Consider the following 16,989-nt stretch of genomic DNA (forward strand, 5'->3'; position numbering starts at 1 on the left):
TGTCCCTAAGCCTATTAAATGAGACCAACAAGAGGGGAGGTTTGTCAAAGGGGGAGGGATGAGTTCCTGTAGGACACCTCTCACAGGAGAAGAAACCTGGACGGTTCCTCCAACTATTAGCTGATTCCCAGATGTCCACTGGATTTGCCACTTCATAATCTGCAGCTGCCGCTTTATGTTTCTGGGCCATATTTAATCTTGCATTATGGCAGCAGCCCGCGTTGGCCGCAGGCCCTGGCAGTATCCCATGTTTCCACAGCAGCGGACTAGCTACCACATCCCTAGAGCAACGGCATCTGACCTCCCTTAGCCTGGAGCCCAGAAACCAGTAGACGGGGATAAAAATTGGATGCTGGACCCACCATCAGATTGGCCATGTTGAAGTTGGCCGTAATGCCTCAACACGAGGGCTGGGGGCAAGAGACAAAGTCTGCAGAAGGGTTGAGCAAACTAATGCGGCAGTAAGAGCTGACTCAAACTTACACCTAAAAGTTAGACTGGATTTTTTGAGGGGTTTACTTACTCCAGTCTAATTGTACTAGGGATTTCCCTTACGTTCCCTGGGAAGAGAGGGACCAAACTCTGCTGAGATAATAGGTGTGTGAAGCAGCTTATTGTTTGGGAGACCCTGCAGTCCCAGACTGCGAAGAAATGTCATGGTATTTGTTTGGATTGACCCTCCGAATTGTGCCTTCCGTCAAGCCTAAATCTGAGAGATGCCTTTAACAGTCTGTGGAAAAGGGTGGCGGAGAACATCCAGTCGAGGCATCCGGCCGCTGCCTGCCCTTGCCCTGCTGCACTGCGTGGGGGCACCTGCCCCTGCTGGCTGGTGATGCTGTGCTGAACCTGGGGGTCCAAACCTAGGCAGCGTGACCGCCCCATACGGAAATCCCCCAGGCCTCAGCACTGCTAGGTTTAGCCCAACACAAAAGATGCTGCACATTTCTTAACGAAGATGCTGAGAGTTAACCAGGACTGATGCATGTGCCTTGCACTGAAGCCCTCTCCGGCCTCGTGTAACCCTTCCTCTCTCTCCTGCTGTTGAGTTTAATCGTGATGGAGCCACCCCAAAGCTTTGAACACTAACAGGGGAGAAAGTGTGGGGGCTCACTCTCCTCTTTAAATATACCCGTGATGTCTTCCAGCTCTGGCCACGGCGGGCGGGAGGGGTCACTTACTAACCTGTCCCGGGAAATATTCTTGCATGTTTTTGGTGTTAAGCATGAAATTTAACTTAACATAACTGAGTGTCACATCTGTGGGCTTTCCTTATCAGCAACCAGAGTACAGCAAGGCAGGCCAAATTCCTAGGCTTAACGCTGTGCTTCTCTTGCCTCTTCCTGTCTGTGTATTTTTTTTAAAATACATAATTTCTGTCGCCTTTTGCATGACTCTCTTTGTGAGTTTTCTCTTTGCATGCCACACTGCTTTGGTTTGAATCTCACAAAGGTTGGTTTCTTTTATTTTACATTCTCATCATATCTTTCTCTGCCCTTCACTTGTCGGGCTTTTTCTTTTGTCCTTTTTTTTACAGGTAGACAAATTAGATCCTTCCTAGTCTTAAACTTTAGCATAACATCTCTTTAATGTGATGAGCAGCCAGTAAGTCCTGTTTAGCAGTCACAGAAATGACATTGCCACGACAGCTGTCCTATCTCCCTGTGTTTTGGTGGGATGTGATGTCATTTACTTTCACCTCACTTTTCTGTTGTTGCTTTTGTTCGGTAGGACTGTGTTACCTGAACTGTGCACTTTTTGTTTCACAAGAAAACAAACAAAGACACTAAAACAAGAAGTTCCTTTCTTCTCAGCCTGTTCCCGTCCTCCTTCTCGTTCTCACTCCCTTCCAGTTTTTCTCTTGTCTTTCTGTCTCTGTTTTACTGCTGGTGTTTCTTTTTCATTGTTTTTTGGTTCTGTTTGGTTTTGATTTTTTCCTTGTAGCCTGTTACTGTAGAGCTGTTTTGATGTTACGGTCCGTGTTTTCTGTTACTGGAAAGCAGTTGTCACGCATTTAAAAAATAAAAGTTGGTTAAAACAAAAAAATTGTGCCAAGAACAAATCTTCCCAATTGGAGCATGTGGGTAGCAGCCAAAACAATGCAAGGAGCCTTTCCGTGGCCTGCCTGGCCAGAGGTGTGACACTCAGAAGGGAGAGCCAAGAGTGTTACTAATCTAGTATTTAATCAATTTTTTTAAGACCGAGGTGGCCGCCTCGCCATCAGGTGCCTGGCAGAGGCTCCACAAAGTCAATCAAGATCTCCAAAGCGAGCTGGAAGCCCAATGCCAGCGTCAAGAGCTAATCAATCAGCAGATTCAATCACTGAAACGTAGCTATGCCGAGGCTAAGGATGTGATCCGGCACCACGAAGCCGAGATTCAGAGCCTGCAGGCAAGGCTCAGTAATGCAGCGGCCGAGCTGTCCATCAAAGAGCAGACGCTGGCCAAGTTGAGGAGCGACCTGAAGAGTGAAAAAGAGAAAGCCAAAGAGCAGCTGGAAGAGTGGCAGTATGGCGAGGCCACTCTGAGCTCGCAGCTAAAAGCCAGCGAGCAAAAGCTGAAGACCGCAGAGGCCCTGCTCCTAGAGAAGACGCAGGAGCTACGGGACCTCGAAATGCAGCAAGCTTTGCAGAGGGACCATCAGAAAGAGGTACAGCGACTCCAAGATAGGATTGCAGACCTAAGCAGGCAGTTGAATGCTAGCGAACAAGCCCGGATCCTAATGGAAGAGAAGTTGCAAAAGAATTACGAGGCTTTGCTGGAAAGCTGTGAGAAGGAAAAGCAGGTTTTAATACGGAGTCTGAAGGAGGTGGAGGATAAGGCCAATGAGTATGAGAATCAGCTACAAAATAATGAGCAACAAATGGAGATTCTGCAGAAAGAGAAACTGAGTGCAAAATTTGAAGGCAGCGAGATTGTCCACCAGCTGGAGGAGCAACTGGTGATGAAGGAGGCCAGTATCCAGAAACTCGCAGAGCACATCAAGGAGCTTGAAAGGGAGAGAGATCAGATTAAATGTAGGTTTCATGAGCTCATGAATCAGGTCGCGGAGTCGGATAATGAAGTTGCAAAGCTGCAAGCAAAGTTGAAAATGGAAGAGACCAACTACCACAATCTGGAGCAATCATTTGAGGAAGTATCGGATCAGTTCCAGAGCGTGCAGAAGGTGCTGAAAGAAAAAGAAGAAGAGCTGAGACATGTTAAGGAAATGCACTTGAGAATTGTGGAGAAGAAAGATCAAGACCTCAGTGAGGCTCTGGTTAAAATGGTTGCTTTAGATAGCAGTTTAGAGGAGACTAAAGTAAAGCTAAAGGCCAAAGAGGAGGCTTTAAAGAAATTAGCTAGTGTAGGCACAGCTCCGTGTGCTGAGGAGGCAGAAGACCTTGGCCCTAATGTCGAGGCTGATGAAAGTCATCCTTCTCAACTGGGGCAGCATCTGCAAACTCATGATGTCCTTCCAGCTCTGAATTATGCACTGAAGGAAGAGGAAGATGAAGTTCTCGAGACCAGCCAGAGGCAAGCAGAAGAATTTGGCTCTCCATCCAAAGCTGCGGAGCTCCAGGACCAGGAGTTGGTTCAGAAAGCCTTAGCAAAGCCTGATATAGGAATCATGGGTGCCAAAAGGCAAAGAATCCGTTTCTCAAGCATCCAGTGCCAAAAATATATACATCCAGATGGATCAGAGAAAAACTGGACAAGTAGCACCTCTTCAGACACGAGCCAAGACAGATCGTTGTCTGAGGAAAGCATGTCCTCAGAGCCAGCTCTTGGTTACCCATCCTCAGGGACAAGTGACTCTGAGACCTATCTCTCAATCATCCATTCTCTGGAAACCAAACTTTATATTACAGAGGAAAAGCTCAAAGATGTAACAATGAAGCTTGAAAGCCAGCATGGTCATAATCAGGAAACGCTGATAGCCCTTCACCATCAGTGGGCCAGCACAGAGTCTCAGCTTCGGGAACAGCTTCAAACCAGCTTAACCCAAGTCAGTGCTCTGATCTCACAGCTGGAAAATGAGAGGCAGGAAAAGTTCAAGCTAATAGAAAATCACGTTAGCGAGCTGGGAAGTTTCCAAATGAAAAATGATCAAGCACTGACTTGCTTAGAGAAATGCAGGGAGCAGCTAAGATCTCTACCCAAATCAGACAAGGAAAAAGAGAGTGATTTGTTTCTTGTTACTCTGTCCAGCATGGAAACAACCTTATCAAATGCAATCCAGGCCTTGAGAGGGGCACCAATCTCATCTGAGTATCAGCAGAGTGAAAGCCTTATCGCACAAACCCCAGCCTCAGAAGGAAATTTTTTGAGTGAAGAGGAACATGCCTCCAAGGAGCAGCAAGTGGAAATGTTTGATGCAGGCCAGCTAAGATGGCTTTCTGAGAGAGTGGCATTTGAAGCTTCTCTAATCAACCAAATAGCAGAGTCTTTGAAAAATGCAAGCTCTGAGATATCTCAGATTCTCAGAGAGATCCAAGGAACAGCTGAGGTGGTTTTATTAGAGCCAGCAAATGTTTCTCATACAACAATTGATTTGGCCAACATCCTATCTAAGAAGCTGCTGCTGGAAGGGGAATTTTGGAGCCAGGTGGAGGAACTAAGAATGCACTTGAGCACCAGAGAAGGAGAAGCAGAGGGCAAAACGGAAACAGTAGGTTTGGGCTTTTCGCCGTGTTTTCTCAGCACAGTAGCAGATGCTACATTGATCAAGGCAGAACTTGGGTTTGTCGCACAGAAAATGAGAGAGTCTTTTCATCAGAGATTAAAAACAATTGAAGAAGACCTTCATAATACCAAAACAGCTCTCCAGCAACATAAATGCATGTTGGAGGAAATCATCAAAGCATACAGGACTCCTGATTTTGACAGAGTTATGCATCAGATTTCTGAAGCACTTGAAATTCAAGAAGATGCCTCAGAAAGAACCCAAATCTCCTGGGATGGGAGCCATCTACAAATGATGCCCTATCAGGAATTAGCCAAGATGGAGGAGACTTGCAGTTTGCCAGACCATAGTAGTGAAACTCTTGTTTCCATTCAAGAAGATCTTGCCCAACAACTAAAAGACAAATCAAATGTTCTTAAGGAAATATCTGTTGCCTTACTATCTCTGCCTCCTGAGGAAGCAATGAGAGATTGCCAGAAGCTGCTAAAGATATCTCAGAGTCTTTCATATCATTCATGCATGGGAGACCTTGAACGGTATTCATCTTTGTTAGTTCAAGATGCAATTGTTCAGGCTCAGGTTTGTTACGCAGCTTGCAGGGTCAGATTAGAGTATGAGAGAGAGCTGAAGTCTTACAAAGAATCCTTGCAGAGCATGGATGCACTCTGCCAAGAACGTGTAAAGACCGTTTCTCTCCTTCGGGACGAGTACGAAGATTTACTTAGAAAGCAGCAGGGTGAATATGGTGAGGTGATAGCCATGCTTGAACGGGAGAATGCTGATCTCAAAGCAAAGGTATCCCAGCTTGACAGTCAGCGAAGGCTGTTGGAGGAGGAAGAGCATAAACACAGCAAAAGCATCAGTGAATTACAAGGCAGATATGAGGAGGAGATTCGAAATGTGATAGAGCAGCTAAATAGGACAGAGGACGCTCTAAAGGCCGAGAGAACAGAGGGCCTAAACCAGCTTGACGCCATTGTCCGTGATAAGCAAAACATGGAGCGGTATCACCTTGAGCAGATGCAAATGTTGGAGGATAAGTTCCAGGCCAAGATAAAGGAATTGCAAGTCATCCACAGTGAGGAACTGCAGACGCTGCAGGAGCATTACAACCAGAACCTGCAGCGCCTGCAGGAGACCCTTGATGAGTATCAGAGGCAACAGCCTGACGCTTTGCCCTCGGAGGGGTTGGGCGATGGGAGTGCGCGGGCGGCCGATGGGCCTGATGGCAGGGTGCAGGTCTCCGAGAGCGAGCTGGACTCCATGCACGGCCTGAGAGAGCGCATCCAGGAGCTGGAGGCCCAGATGAATGTCATGAGAGATGAGTTGGAGAACAAGCACCTGGAGGGAAATGCTTCAACTTTGAGGGAAAAATACCAGAAAGACTTTGAAAACTTAAAGGTTTTAGTACTTTTAATGCTTTCTGCTTTCTGCCATTGAGTATACTGGGAGGGTGCAGTCAGTCAGGCTTGCAGAACCTAGGGGCATCCCGCGTGAGAGCCAGCACATGTAAGCAAGCCCAAAAATGTTAAAAAAGGCCCTTGTAAGGCATGTTATTTTTTTAATGCTTTCTTTTTTCTGTGCTGGAGTATTCTAAATGCATTGCTGAGGGTCTCGTCTCCATGGGAGAGAGTTAATTATTGGAAGTGGTCTCTGTGGCAGATTCTGCTGGTTGTGTGGAGGGAGGGAGAGTTTCAAAATACCTTGATAATGTCATACACTCCTTAAGCATGAACATTGTAGTGTTTCTTCTCATACTTGAGACATACATTTTGTTTGTGACTTCCCTTTAAAAGCATTCCTGAACTCTGTCTTTCCCAGTCTGATCAAATCTCCGGTCTGTCTCTGCTGCCCTCAAAACTGTAAGATGAAATGGAAACTTGTGCTCTCAAAATGTATGTTCCTGGGGAAAGTAGCTATAAAAGGATGCCAAATTTTATAGCAAAACAAATATCCTAAGTGGCTGAGAGGGAAATCACATTGGTATTATGTTCCAGCAATTCTTTACATAACAAACAGTGCACAGTTATCAGAAGCCCAAACTAGGTGCAGAAAAACCCAATGGCAAAAAGAAATGCATTTGTTCAAATTGCTTCGCCAGTCAGGATTGGCTGTAAAACTAGCCTTAGATGCTACAGCTTCTAAAAATCTTTTGGGTTTGGTGTTTTGCTTTAAGTCTGAGACCATTTCCAATTAGGAGCTGGTTTTAGGGTGGTAGAGAGCTTCCAAGAGCACTCAAGGAGGCTTCCAGATTGAACAAGAGGGGAAGGAGGGGCACCCAAGAGATCAGCCGATTGAGACTGCAGGCAAAGACGAAGGCTATGTTGGCAATGCTTTCAAGGAGCAGTCGTTCTTCCAAGTCAGCAAAAACGTGTTCAAGTGGTGGGAGAACTTGCTTCCAGCAGCAAGATCCTGAGAGCACATTTGGACTGGGAATAAAGCGTGGCTCAGCTGTAGCCAAATAGTGTTTTTAGTCTGGGAAGAACAGTAGTGCTGCCACATCCCTTCTCCTTCTCTTGAGGCGTGAATCGGGTGTTCATAAGAAAGCTGCTGGGTAGATCAGGGTGAAGTTGTGGTGTTTACTTAATGCTCTGCTCCATCCTCTCATATCCCTTAGGAAGGAAAAGCCCTTCTTGAACTTCCCACTCACTGCCAGTCATGTGCATGGATCATGCTCCCTTCCTGAGAGCCGTGCACAACACAAGGTTGCTTGTACCAAGGAATGGTCTGGCTGGGGGAGAAGCAAAAGGGCCAGAACCAAAATAGAGGCAATTGCTCAAAAATAATAAGAAGTAATGGACCTGACGGCCCTCCTGTATTTTCAAATTTGCTCCCTGGTGAAGACTGCCAAAAATTGCAGTTTGCCTGGTGGGAGAGCTAGCAGCCTCTTCTGGGCAGAGCAGGACTGGAGGAGCACGCATTGGTCCTGGCCTGTCTGTGCACCACTGTATGCAGCAGAGGGACAGAAAGGAAAATACAAACTTCTCGTGGCTAGAAAACCAGCCAGGCACTTTGAAACCTCTCTTATTTACAGGTTAAAATGCTTGTTTCTTCTCTTCTGAACCTGATGGAGAATGTAATATCAATAATGCTAGATACTGGTTTGTGCATGTTTGAATATCCTGATTTATAGCAATGCATTTACAATACATTAAATATTGGATCTACCATCCAGAACTATCAAGGAGCATTTAAGATTTTCCTCCAATATTAGATGTATAAACAAGAATCCTGCCAGGCTGCTTCATACCACTCTAGTCAGCCAAGTCCCAACAAGTTCTGGCACTGAATTACGAGTTTCAAAAAAATGAGGCTGAGAAAATGAAAAATGCCTCAGGAGCAAAACTTAAAGGGGAGGAAAAAAGCACCAAAGATGAGAATTAGGAACCAGAATGACACACGTTACATCTCATTAGCCAACGAACTGGTAACGCTGAAGAGTGTTAGTTAATATAGGTCGGCAGGTGTTAGGCAGTCACAAGTGCTTATGTCGCTGCGGGAGTGGATTTGTCCCCCTTAAATTTTACTTGGACTCCCAGGGACTCCCTAGGTGACAGTCCTCACTTCCCTTTGAAAACACTAGCGTGAATCAAGAAGAAATCCACTGAAATCAGGAAAGTTGAGTAACGCCAGCCTCAAACGTTAAGAGGGAGAAAGGTCTGACCCCGTGGCTCGCTGCAGGTTTGCCCCCAGCCGTCCGGCCGCGCGGCAGAGATCGCTCGGGCGCCTGTGCGTGTCCCTGCCGGCATGGCGTGCACGACCGTGCCGCGTCTCGAGTCCCGCTCGCACCCCTTCCTGCTCGTGCGTGGGCGCCTGGCCGGGCGAGCCTGTCTGCGGCTTTCCAAGCTGCAGCTCCCGCTTGTTTGCTTTCCTGCCTCGTCTCTGCAGCCTTGTTTCCGTGTGCGATGCCTGAAGAGCTTGGCGGGGCGGCCGGGCTGGCGTCTGGAGTGGAAACAGGCTTGTCCCAGCAGGAGTGCCAAGTATGTGGCTTCTCCTTGTAAAGTTGATGGCTCAATACGGGGAGTATCGTGCAGCCGGATGCCTCCTTCAGAAGTGAAGGAAAAGCCCGCGCGGGGCCGAATCTCCTCCTGGGTCCGACACCTGCCCTGGGGAAGCTCAGGGGGCCGCACGGGTGGCTGGAGACCTGGCGATGAGGATCGCAGGTTTCTGCTCCCACCCTGCAGTCGTGTATGGAAGCAGGGTTGCATTTGGTGGTTTGCGTCTGGACCCCCGCAGAGGCAGAAGCAGCAGCCTAGGATTCAAGATCTCGCCCTTTGGGGCTCTTAAATCCCATAGAGCAGCCCTATGTCCTGGCCTAAATTCACTGCTAGTAACAAAATTAGCAGATAATTTCCCGTACAGCTTTCGAGGTGACACTCAGTTGTGAATTAAGGCAGCGTTGCTGTCGCGAGCCGTCTGCGTGCCACCCCAGAGGTGGTTGTGTCTGGAAAGCGGGGGTCGCAGAAGAGAGCGGAGAGGGCACATTAGTCATTTTTAAAGAGCTGGTGATCCAGTGAAAGCCCGGTGTACTTGGCACGTGGCTCCCGGTGGGCTCTCCGCTGCAGTGACGCTCGGCCCCGCGCTCCTGGGCCAACCTCATCTCCCCGTCCCTTTTGCAGGCAACATGTGAAAGGGGCTTTGCAGCCATGGAGGAGACGCACCAGAAGAAGATAGAGGATCTGCAGCGGCAGCACCAGCGGGAGCTGGAGAAGCTGCGGGAGGAGAAAGACCGCCTGCTGGCAGAGGAAACCGCTGCCACCATTTCAGGTACAGGGACGCGCCAGAGGGTACCCCGCGGGGTTGGTCCGTGTTGACGGCAGCACGGGGGTGGTTTCCGCTCTGGTTTGGAGGAGCAGGGCTTGAGGTGGGATGAGGAGGACGGGATCATGGGACACACGTTTTGGAGGGAGGGCATCTCCTGGCTCTCCTCCGGGCCGGGTGTAACACGGTCTGATCAGTTTTCTGTTCTGTCTAAGAAAGGCGTTAGTCATTCCTGTGGTTAATTTATTGCTGATTCCACAATGAATTCATTCTTCAGTGCCACTGGGAGTTTTAAAGTACTGGAGCCCAGGGTCTCTGCATTAGGAGGCCCATAATTCAGGAAACAACATGTGAATTGGACAATTGTTTGGACTTTATTAAAAAGCAGGATTTGCAGAAGCCCTTTGGCCGCTTTACGGCCAGTGGCGCATAATGAAGCGATTGTGAAACAGAGGGATGGCTCGCTGGGATGACTCGCTTTTCTGTTCCCTTAAAAACAAAAAAAATCCCCATCTCCAAAAAAAATAAGTCCTTTGGGCCTAGCGGTGACTGTGTCACCTTCCTCCTGGAGTGCTAATCGTCTTGCACCCCGCGCAGCCATCGAGGCCATGAAGAACGCCCACCGGGAGGAGCTGGAGCGGGAGCTGGAGAAGTCCCAGCGCTCCCAGATCAGCAGCGTCAATGCCGATATCGAGGCCCTCCGGAGGCAATACCTGTAAGATGATCTCTCGCTGTCTGTCTCTGTTCCTCGCAGGGAGGTTAAGCTTGTGGGAGACCCCTTTCTCCTCTTTGGTTTCGGCAATAGGTTAGAATCAGATCCATCGTCAAAGGGGATCTCTTCCCTCTGTACTGGCCCAGCTGTGCCCATCCACATAAGTGTCCCAGGACCACTGAAATTCTGCTGCTTTGCTGTCACCAGAGGTAGCAGATGTGCCGAGACGTTGCTGCTTTCCAGGCAGCTGCAGCATGAGGATTGTTGAAGCAAATCTCACCAGACCAGGCAAAAGCACCTTGCGTTCAGTGGCAAGGCTGTCCCCTTATGGGAGCTGAAAAAAAAAAGAGCCAAGCAGCTTTGCAAACCTTAGTGCATCTATAGAGCCCAGACATTGGAGTGCTGTGAGAGGGGAGGGTTAGCTGACTCTGGACTCAAGGTTTTTCCAAAAGGGAGGATGCGATTCCTTCGCCTTCCCGGGCGCTTTGTGGCTTGTGTCTCTGGGAAGAGCCCTGCGGGGTTGCTGAGGACGCTGCGAGGCCGCCTGTGCGGCGAGGGTAGAGCACTAGCTGCTGGGTCTTTTGCCAGGGAGGAGCTGCAGTCGGTGCAGCGGGAGCTGGAGGTCCTTTCGGAGCAGTATTCCCAGAAGTGTTTGGAGAACGCCCACCTGGCGCAGGCGCTGGAGGCTGAGAGGCAGGCCCTCCGGCAGTGCCAGCGGGAGAACCAGGAGCTCAACGCCCACAACCAGGTGAGGCGCCCGTTCCTGTGGCCTCGTGGCGCTGTCTCGCGAGGAGGGCGGGTTTGCAAAGCCAACAGGATAAAAGGTCCCCTTGCAGCCCTGGGCACCCCAGAAAGCTGGAGAGAAGCTGCTGGATTGGGCCGGGGAGATGCTGTCGCAGCCTCTCACCCAAGCCGCTGGCACGTTGGCTCCGTTCCCACCACGGCTCTCTCCTCTTCCCAGGAGCTGAATAACCGCCTGGCTGCGGAGATCACGCGACTGCGGACGTTACTGACCGGGGAGGGCGGCGGAGAGGCTGCTGGATCGCCTCTCACGCAGGGCAAGGATGCCTACGAGTTAGAGGTAAGTGTTCTGCCCCCCGTAGCGCTGCCGGGCCGAAGGGGCTGTGTTTGAGCGTGCAGGGAGCCCGCGGGCCACCCCGCAGCGTGTCTGTGGGGCAGGCAAGGTCTGCGCGGTCTGCACCGTGCGTCGAAGGGGTGCAACGGAGGCAGGAGCTCTTGACACTTCAGGCCAGAAAGCTGCAGTCCCCTTCTTCATCTCCTGCTTGTCCCATGGGGTTCAATGCATACAAAGCAGTGGGGATGGACAGACAGCAAGGGATGTGCAGGAAGCGCAGTGGTGACCTAAGCACAGGCAACGTTCCTTGCTGTCGCTGCAGGACCCAGGAGTAACTTTCTTGCGTAAACTAGAAGACGTATGAATGAGCCACTTTGCAAGTGTGCAGGGAGTCGACAGGGGAATGAACATGCAGCCCTGGCTCGGCCGTCACCAAGCCCAGCCGGTGGCCTTCTCAGGCCAGCTCTGCGTGTGCTCAGGTGGAAAGTGTTGCTGCTGTTGTTCCTACAGGTCCTACTGCGGGTCAAAGAATCAGAAATCCAGTACCTGAAGCAGGAGATCAGCTCTCTCAAAGACGAGTTGCAGACAGCACTGAGGGTAATGTCCGGGACAGGCCTGTTCCTATGAATGCTCCTAAGGGCTGTGCTCTCCTCCTGTGCGTGTGCTCTTAGGATTCAGCTTGCTTATCCCAAGATTTGAAATATTTAATTTTTCCCCTTAATTGAATTCAGTACCCATTTTGGTGTGGTTGATAAAGCATTCCACTACTGAATCAGTGCAGGATTTACCCCTTCTCCCTTCATGTGGGAAAACATCACCTTCGGTGTATTTTCCTGGTTTCCTATCACATCAGATCAGATTTGAAATGGCAAAAATACTCAGTGTTACAGATCTGCCCAACCTCCCCACATCAGATCTGGTTTGCTCTGGACGGCCTGTTTGCCAAGGCCAGTTCTGGGAATTCTAGTTCTATTCAATGTCTTTACTAAAATTAAAACCCACAAACAAGTAATCTTGTAACAAATGGGCCAGCATGCATGGGCAGCATTGCATGCTAGCTGGAGAAATCAGAGCTTTCTGCATAACTTAAGTCCTGTGTTGCTGTTAGATGCGGCTTCAAGAGCATGTGTAAAATATGTGGATTGCCCCCAGCTGAACGTTCAGCAGGACAACTGGAATTTATCCCTGCCGTCAGCAGCCAGCTCCCATAACTGTAAAGTGCAGAGTAGGGAGGAAAAAAAAGTGCTAGGTGAGCAGGGCATTGCTCCAACGCGCTGCCCTTCTTCCGGCAGCTTTTGCCAAGCTTCTCTTCAGCACGTTCATAAACCCCTTGGCTCCAATTGTCTGTCTCACTCTGTCGGATTGTTCTTGTTCCTTTGCCAGGATAAGAAATATGCCAGTGACAAGTACAAAGACATCTACACAGAGCTGAGCATTGTGAAGGCCAAGGCAGACTGTGATATCAGCAGGTTGAAAGAGCAGCTGAAAGCAGCCACAGAAGCTCAGGGAGAGAAGTCCCCTGTGAACACCACTGTATCGGGATATGGTCAGTCCTCCTCCAGCTGCTCTAAGCAATCTCGTTTTTCTAGTCTAACAAACACGTGCATCCTGGAGTACGAGCTCTTGTGCACTAGGGGGTCCAAGTTTAGGGCTTTGTATGGTGCTTTTTTGCCATTTCACACCGCTTCCTGCCTCTGCTCCTTGCAGACCGTCTCGCCAGTGATGGCAAGGAGCAAACAGGCCTGAACTGCCCTCCCCATGGCAGTTCCTCCTTCCAGCTGGAGGATGGGAAGCTTGTGGTCTTTGGTAGCCTTCTGTCATTTTGCATCATGAAAGCCTCATGCTGTGTTTAGTATGAGGGAGCAGAGGCCCTGGAGAGTCTCCTCTGTCCATGGCCGTGCTGCTTGAGTCAGATTCATCGGGGGCATTTGCCCAGGCTGGGAAGGCAGATAAGTCCCCAGCCTTGTTCCTTACAGGAAGCCTATGGGCACCAGGCTAATGCTGTTTCTTTTGCTTCTCCCCAGATATTATGAAATCAAAAAGCAACCCTGATTTCTTGAAGAAAGACAGATCCAGTGTTAGCCGACAACTAAGGAATATCAGGTCAAAGGTGAGTTCAGATCTTTCCCCATATGCTGCAAATGCCCAACGTCACTCTCCAGTGGGGATTGCTGGGAAAACCATGGAGCAGATTGGAAGAATTTGGTAGGGAGAAGAAAACTGAGAATTTCTGGCTTACTAATGCTAGCCTGGATGGCACCTGAGAGAAAAACTAGCTCTCAAACAAGAAATGGCTTGCTGTGCAGCCAGCAAGGCCCCCGCCCCCATGATGCCTTGTAGGGCAGGCGCTACTGCATCTACTGAAATTCAGGTGTGAAGCTGCTCCCCACTTGAAAAAAGTATGTGGTTAACCCTGGTTCTTGGTCTTTCACAGGAGGATTCTCGCAGTATTTGCTCCCCATTTTTAGTTGAAATTTAGGTGGTATCAAAAGGTGGAAACGTACACATCATTCTAGGTTTTACATTGTTCAGCACTGCAAGCTTTTTGGTCTTTATATGGAACAAAAGTGCCTTGGTGCTGAGCATATTTAACACACACTTTTCCTGTGTGTTAACGTGGTGCAGATGGCCCTGTGTGGTTCTCCAGCCACTCTGTACTCACTGTTGGTTCCCAAAGCCCAGTAACGCTGTGCCAAGCTTGTCTGTGCTTGGGCTGCTGACTGCCAGAATTTCATTGTGTTACGCACTCGTCGTTTCTGTGGGACCACAGGAAAAAGAAGGGTAAATAAAGCCGCTCAGAAGGCACCATTAAACATAGATCAGCCAGACAGGAGATCAGCATGGGCAAAACTTGCTTTGCATCTCACCACTGGATACTGGGTGTCTCATGCTGGCATTTGAAGTGGTTGGGATTCAGGCAGAGTGAGAAGCCCGGCAGGTGAAGGCTTCTCGCTCTGTGCCCATGCTGGGGAAACGATCGTCACCCGAGCTCTGCAAGCGTTAGTTCATCAGCCTGAGCTGTCCAGGCTGCACCAAGTAAATACAGAGAGTCTCCCTGCTTATTTAAGGGTGCAGCACCGGCCTGGCTTTGCAGACTTGCTGTGCCAGATCTGGTGTTTGGTTTCCCTTCACCACTTCAACTCAGTCCTCCTGGTCCCCCGTCCGTGTGTGGTGGGGAAGGAGAAGAGAGCAAGCATGTGCTCTGCCGCGGGGCACGCTGCCTGCTCCATCGCTGCCGTGGGGGGGGGGGGCCGGGGGGGGCTGCGCGAGCACCAATGCATTTAGGATTTATGAGCTTCTTGTTTTGTTTTGTTTCGTTTTTCTTTATTTTGCTCTTTCCTTCAACAGTCCGTTATTGAGCAGGTCTCATGGGATAACTGAAATGAACCCGAGTCCAGGTTCCCTGCCACGTAGGTAAACAAACCGGCACCCACCAAACGACGCAGCTGCCCGCTGGAGCGGCCCCCTTTTGCATGCACTGCTCACACCTCCATGGCAAATGAGAGCCCTTCTTCTCTTAATGACTGACTCGTTTATTTACTGTTAATGATTTTATTGGGGATCGGGGAGTGGGAGGGGAGAAGAGAGCGGACCCAAGATCCGTATAAAATGCAGTCTCTCTGGCTCTTCCCTGGGGAATATGGCTTTCTCGTCTTCCCGCTCCTCCCACCCTCACCAACACAGCTAACCGTCACGGAGAGGATTTGGACACGGTGGGGCACGTTTTCCTGTTTGCTGTGTTGGGAGTGCGGGACGCTGAGTGTGCATGCTTGAATGACTGTGCATGCCTCAGACTAAACTTTAGCAACATGCAGGCCTTGTAGGAAAAACAGCCTTCGTGCTGGTAGCCAGACGGAGCAGAGGATCGGTGATGCCTGTGAGCATTTCCTCCTCGAAGGAGAGCAGCAGGCACGTTAGATGAGGCCAGCAGCACCCCCACCACACACGTTGCCCATGAAGGCCCATAGCTTGTACAGCAGTGCCCAGGTCTCAGCTGCAGAGAGGACGTCCTGAATTTCCTTTGCCTGTAATTGCTGCTTCTTCAGGTTGATCCATCCTCCTTGCTGAGTAACCTCTTCCTTCTGCTCTCCAGGCTTTCCCCAGCTCCCCGGTGTTCACTCCACTGCTCCTCATCACTTGGCACCGCACCTCTGTCTCACATGTTGGCTGGAGGCTTCAGAGCTCATCCAGCAGAAGGAGGGAGCTGATGAGAAAAGGGGCTAATTCTTATGACACAAATATCTCGAGTAACCAGACGCAATAGTAACTAACTTTTATTGGTCCATGGTAAAGACTGAAATGAGACCACCTGCAGAGGGAGGGGAAAGAAAAGAGAGGCGAGATCCCCAAAATGGTGATAGAGAGTTAGCTTGAGAGCTGTGGGAAGTCTGATGGAGGATCCCTTTATCACAGATTTTACCCTACATTAGCCTGCCTTCATCAGCTCCCCTTCATCAGCAACTCGAATGATCGAGACAGTCCCCAAGGGGTGATTTTGCTGGAATTTTTACCATTAGGCAGAACAGTCTAATGGTTTATGTCGTCTTGTTCCATATAATAGGAAATCTAATGTATAGACTGGAACGCATGGGTTGCTGCTAATTTAATAGGCCCAAAGTTAACTTCCTTTAGGAAATATATACCCAGATACTTGGATCCCCAGAGTTTCTCTGCTGTCAGCTGAAAAGAAAAAATACATCATTTGTAAATTAAAACCAATCCATTTTAGTGCTTTTATTTCCATGCTGCTTCCCAAAGCTGTTCTGGATTTCTAGACTTGTGGGAGGATAAACATTTTAACCAGCTCAGGATTGTGGGAACCTGCACAACCTCGTGGCAAGTTTATGCACACCGAGTCTTGCCTTGACAACCACACATTAAAACCTGGCCTAAGAGTCTAAACGGCTTCTGTGATCATACAGTCCTCTGACACCACAGTCAGGGAAGTAAAAGCAAAAGGGGACATCATTGCTATCAATTAATAGAAGGGTCTTTGCATGCAGATCTGTGCCTCTTGAAGCAGCCATACGTTGGTCTGCAAAGCAAATACTGTTCGAGTTGCAGAGTGAATTAAGGAATCGGCTTGCATGCAGCAGAATTATCTGTGAGATAATTTGGCCCTTTTGACACTCTGGCAGCTGCCTGCCTCTGTCTCAGAGCAGAAGCATCCCAGCAATGAAAGCTTTTACAGTGCCTAAGGGGGAGACCTTGCCTGCCCTGCAGGCCCAGCTGCTGGGGAGGGAGATGTCTGCACCTCCTGCAGCAGCAGCAAGCAGGGAACATTCGCTGTCTGGTGCCCTGATCCCCTGTAGCTCTTACGCCACATGTTTCGGGCTGCAGGAAGGAGGAATGGCTGTCTTTGGTCTTGTGTGTCTCCTTGGGTTAGTTTCGGGTTAAAGCTGTCTTAGAGCAGGCAAACTATTGGCTTCTGTGTTTCTACCACTCACGTAGCTGTTTTCCCAGATCCTTAGGCATAGGTGACAGTAGTTTTCACGGGTGCAAATGCCGAGGACTAGCAGGATGGAATTTTCTGTTTCATAGCTGGCCATTGTGCCTTGAAATCTGGATGCAGAGTCTGAATTGGATCAGACATCAGGTCCTACTAGAACCTGGAGCAAGCATTTAGTTGCGAGTCCTCTGACTAACCCTGTGCAACCAGCGGCTTTGGCTTGGGAAAGACCCCAGGCTGGGGTTTGAGAAAGGGTGGGATTGTCACTGGCAATAAAATGCAGTTTTCAGGGCTGTTTTGGGCAAAGCATGAACATCATTGACTGGAGTC

General features: G+C 49.5%; 1 protein-coding gene across 1 annotated transcript in view; it reads left to right on the top strand.

Moving 5' to 3' along the window:
• The window catches only part of MPRIP (myosin phosphatase Rho interacting protein), a 109,077-nt gene that overhangs the window by 85,209 nt on the left and 6,879 nt on the right, over positions 1–16,989 (top strand). Inside the window, exons 16-23 of the mRNA XM_067306190.1 lie at positions 2,197–6,063; positions 9,282–9,429; positions 10,021–10,138; positions 10,724–10,883; positions 11,097–11,216; positions 11,721–11,807; positions 12,594–12,756; positions 13,235–13,320. Coding sequence (XP_067162291.1) covers positions 2,197–6,063; positions 9,282–9,429; positions 10,021–10,138; positions 10,724–10,883; positions 11,097–11,216; positions 11,721–11,807; positions 12,594–12,756; positions 13,235–13,320 — 4,749 coding nt within the window. The remainder of the gene's footprint in view (positions 1–2,196; positions 6,064–9,281; positions 9,430–10,020; positions 10,139–10,723; positions 10,884–11,096; positions 11,217–11,720; positions 11,808–12,593; positions 12,757–13,234; positions 13,321–16,989) is intronic.

This window comes from Apteryx mantelli, chromosome 16 (genome assembly GCF_036417845.1).
Source record: "Apteryx mantelli isolate bAptMan1 chromosome 16, bAptMan1.hap1, whole genome shotgun sequence".
In the NCBI taxonomy this organism is placed as follows: domain Eukaryota; kingdom Metazoa; phylum Chordata; class Aves; order Apterygiformes; family Apterygidae; genus Apteryx; species Apteryx mantelli.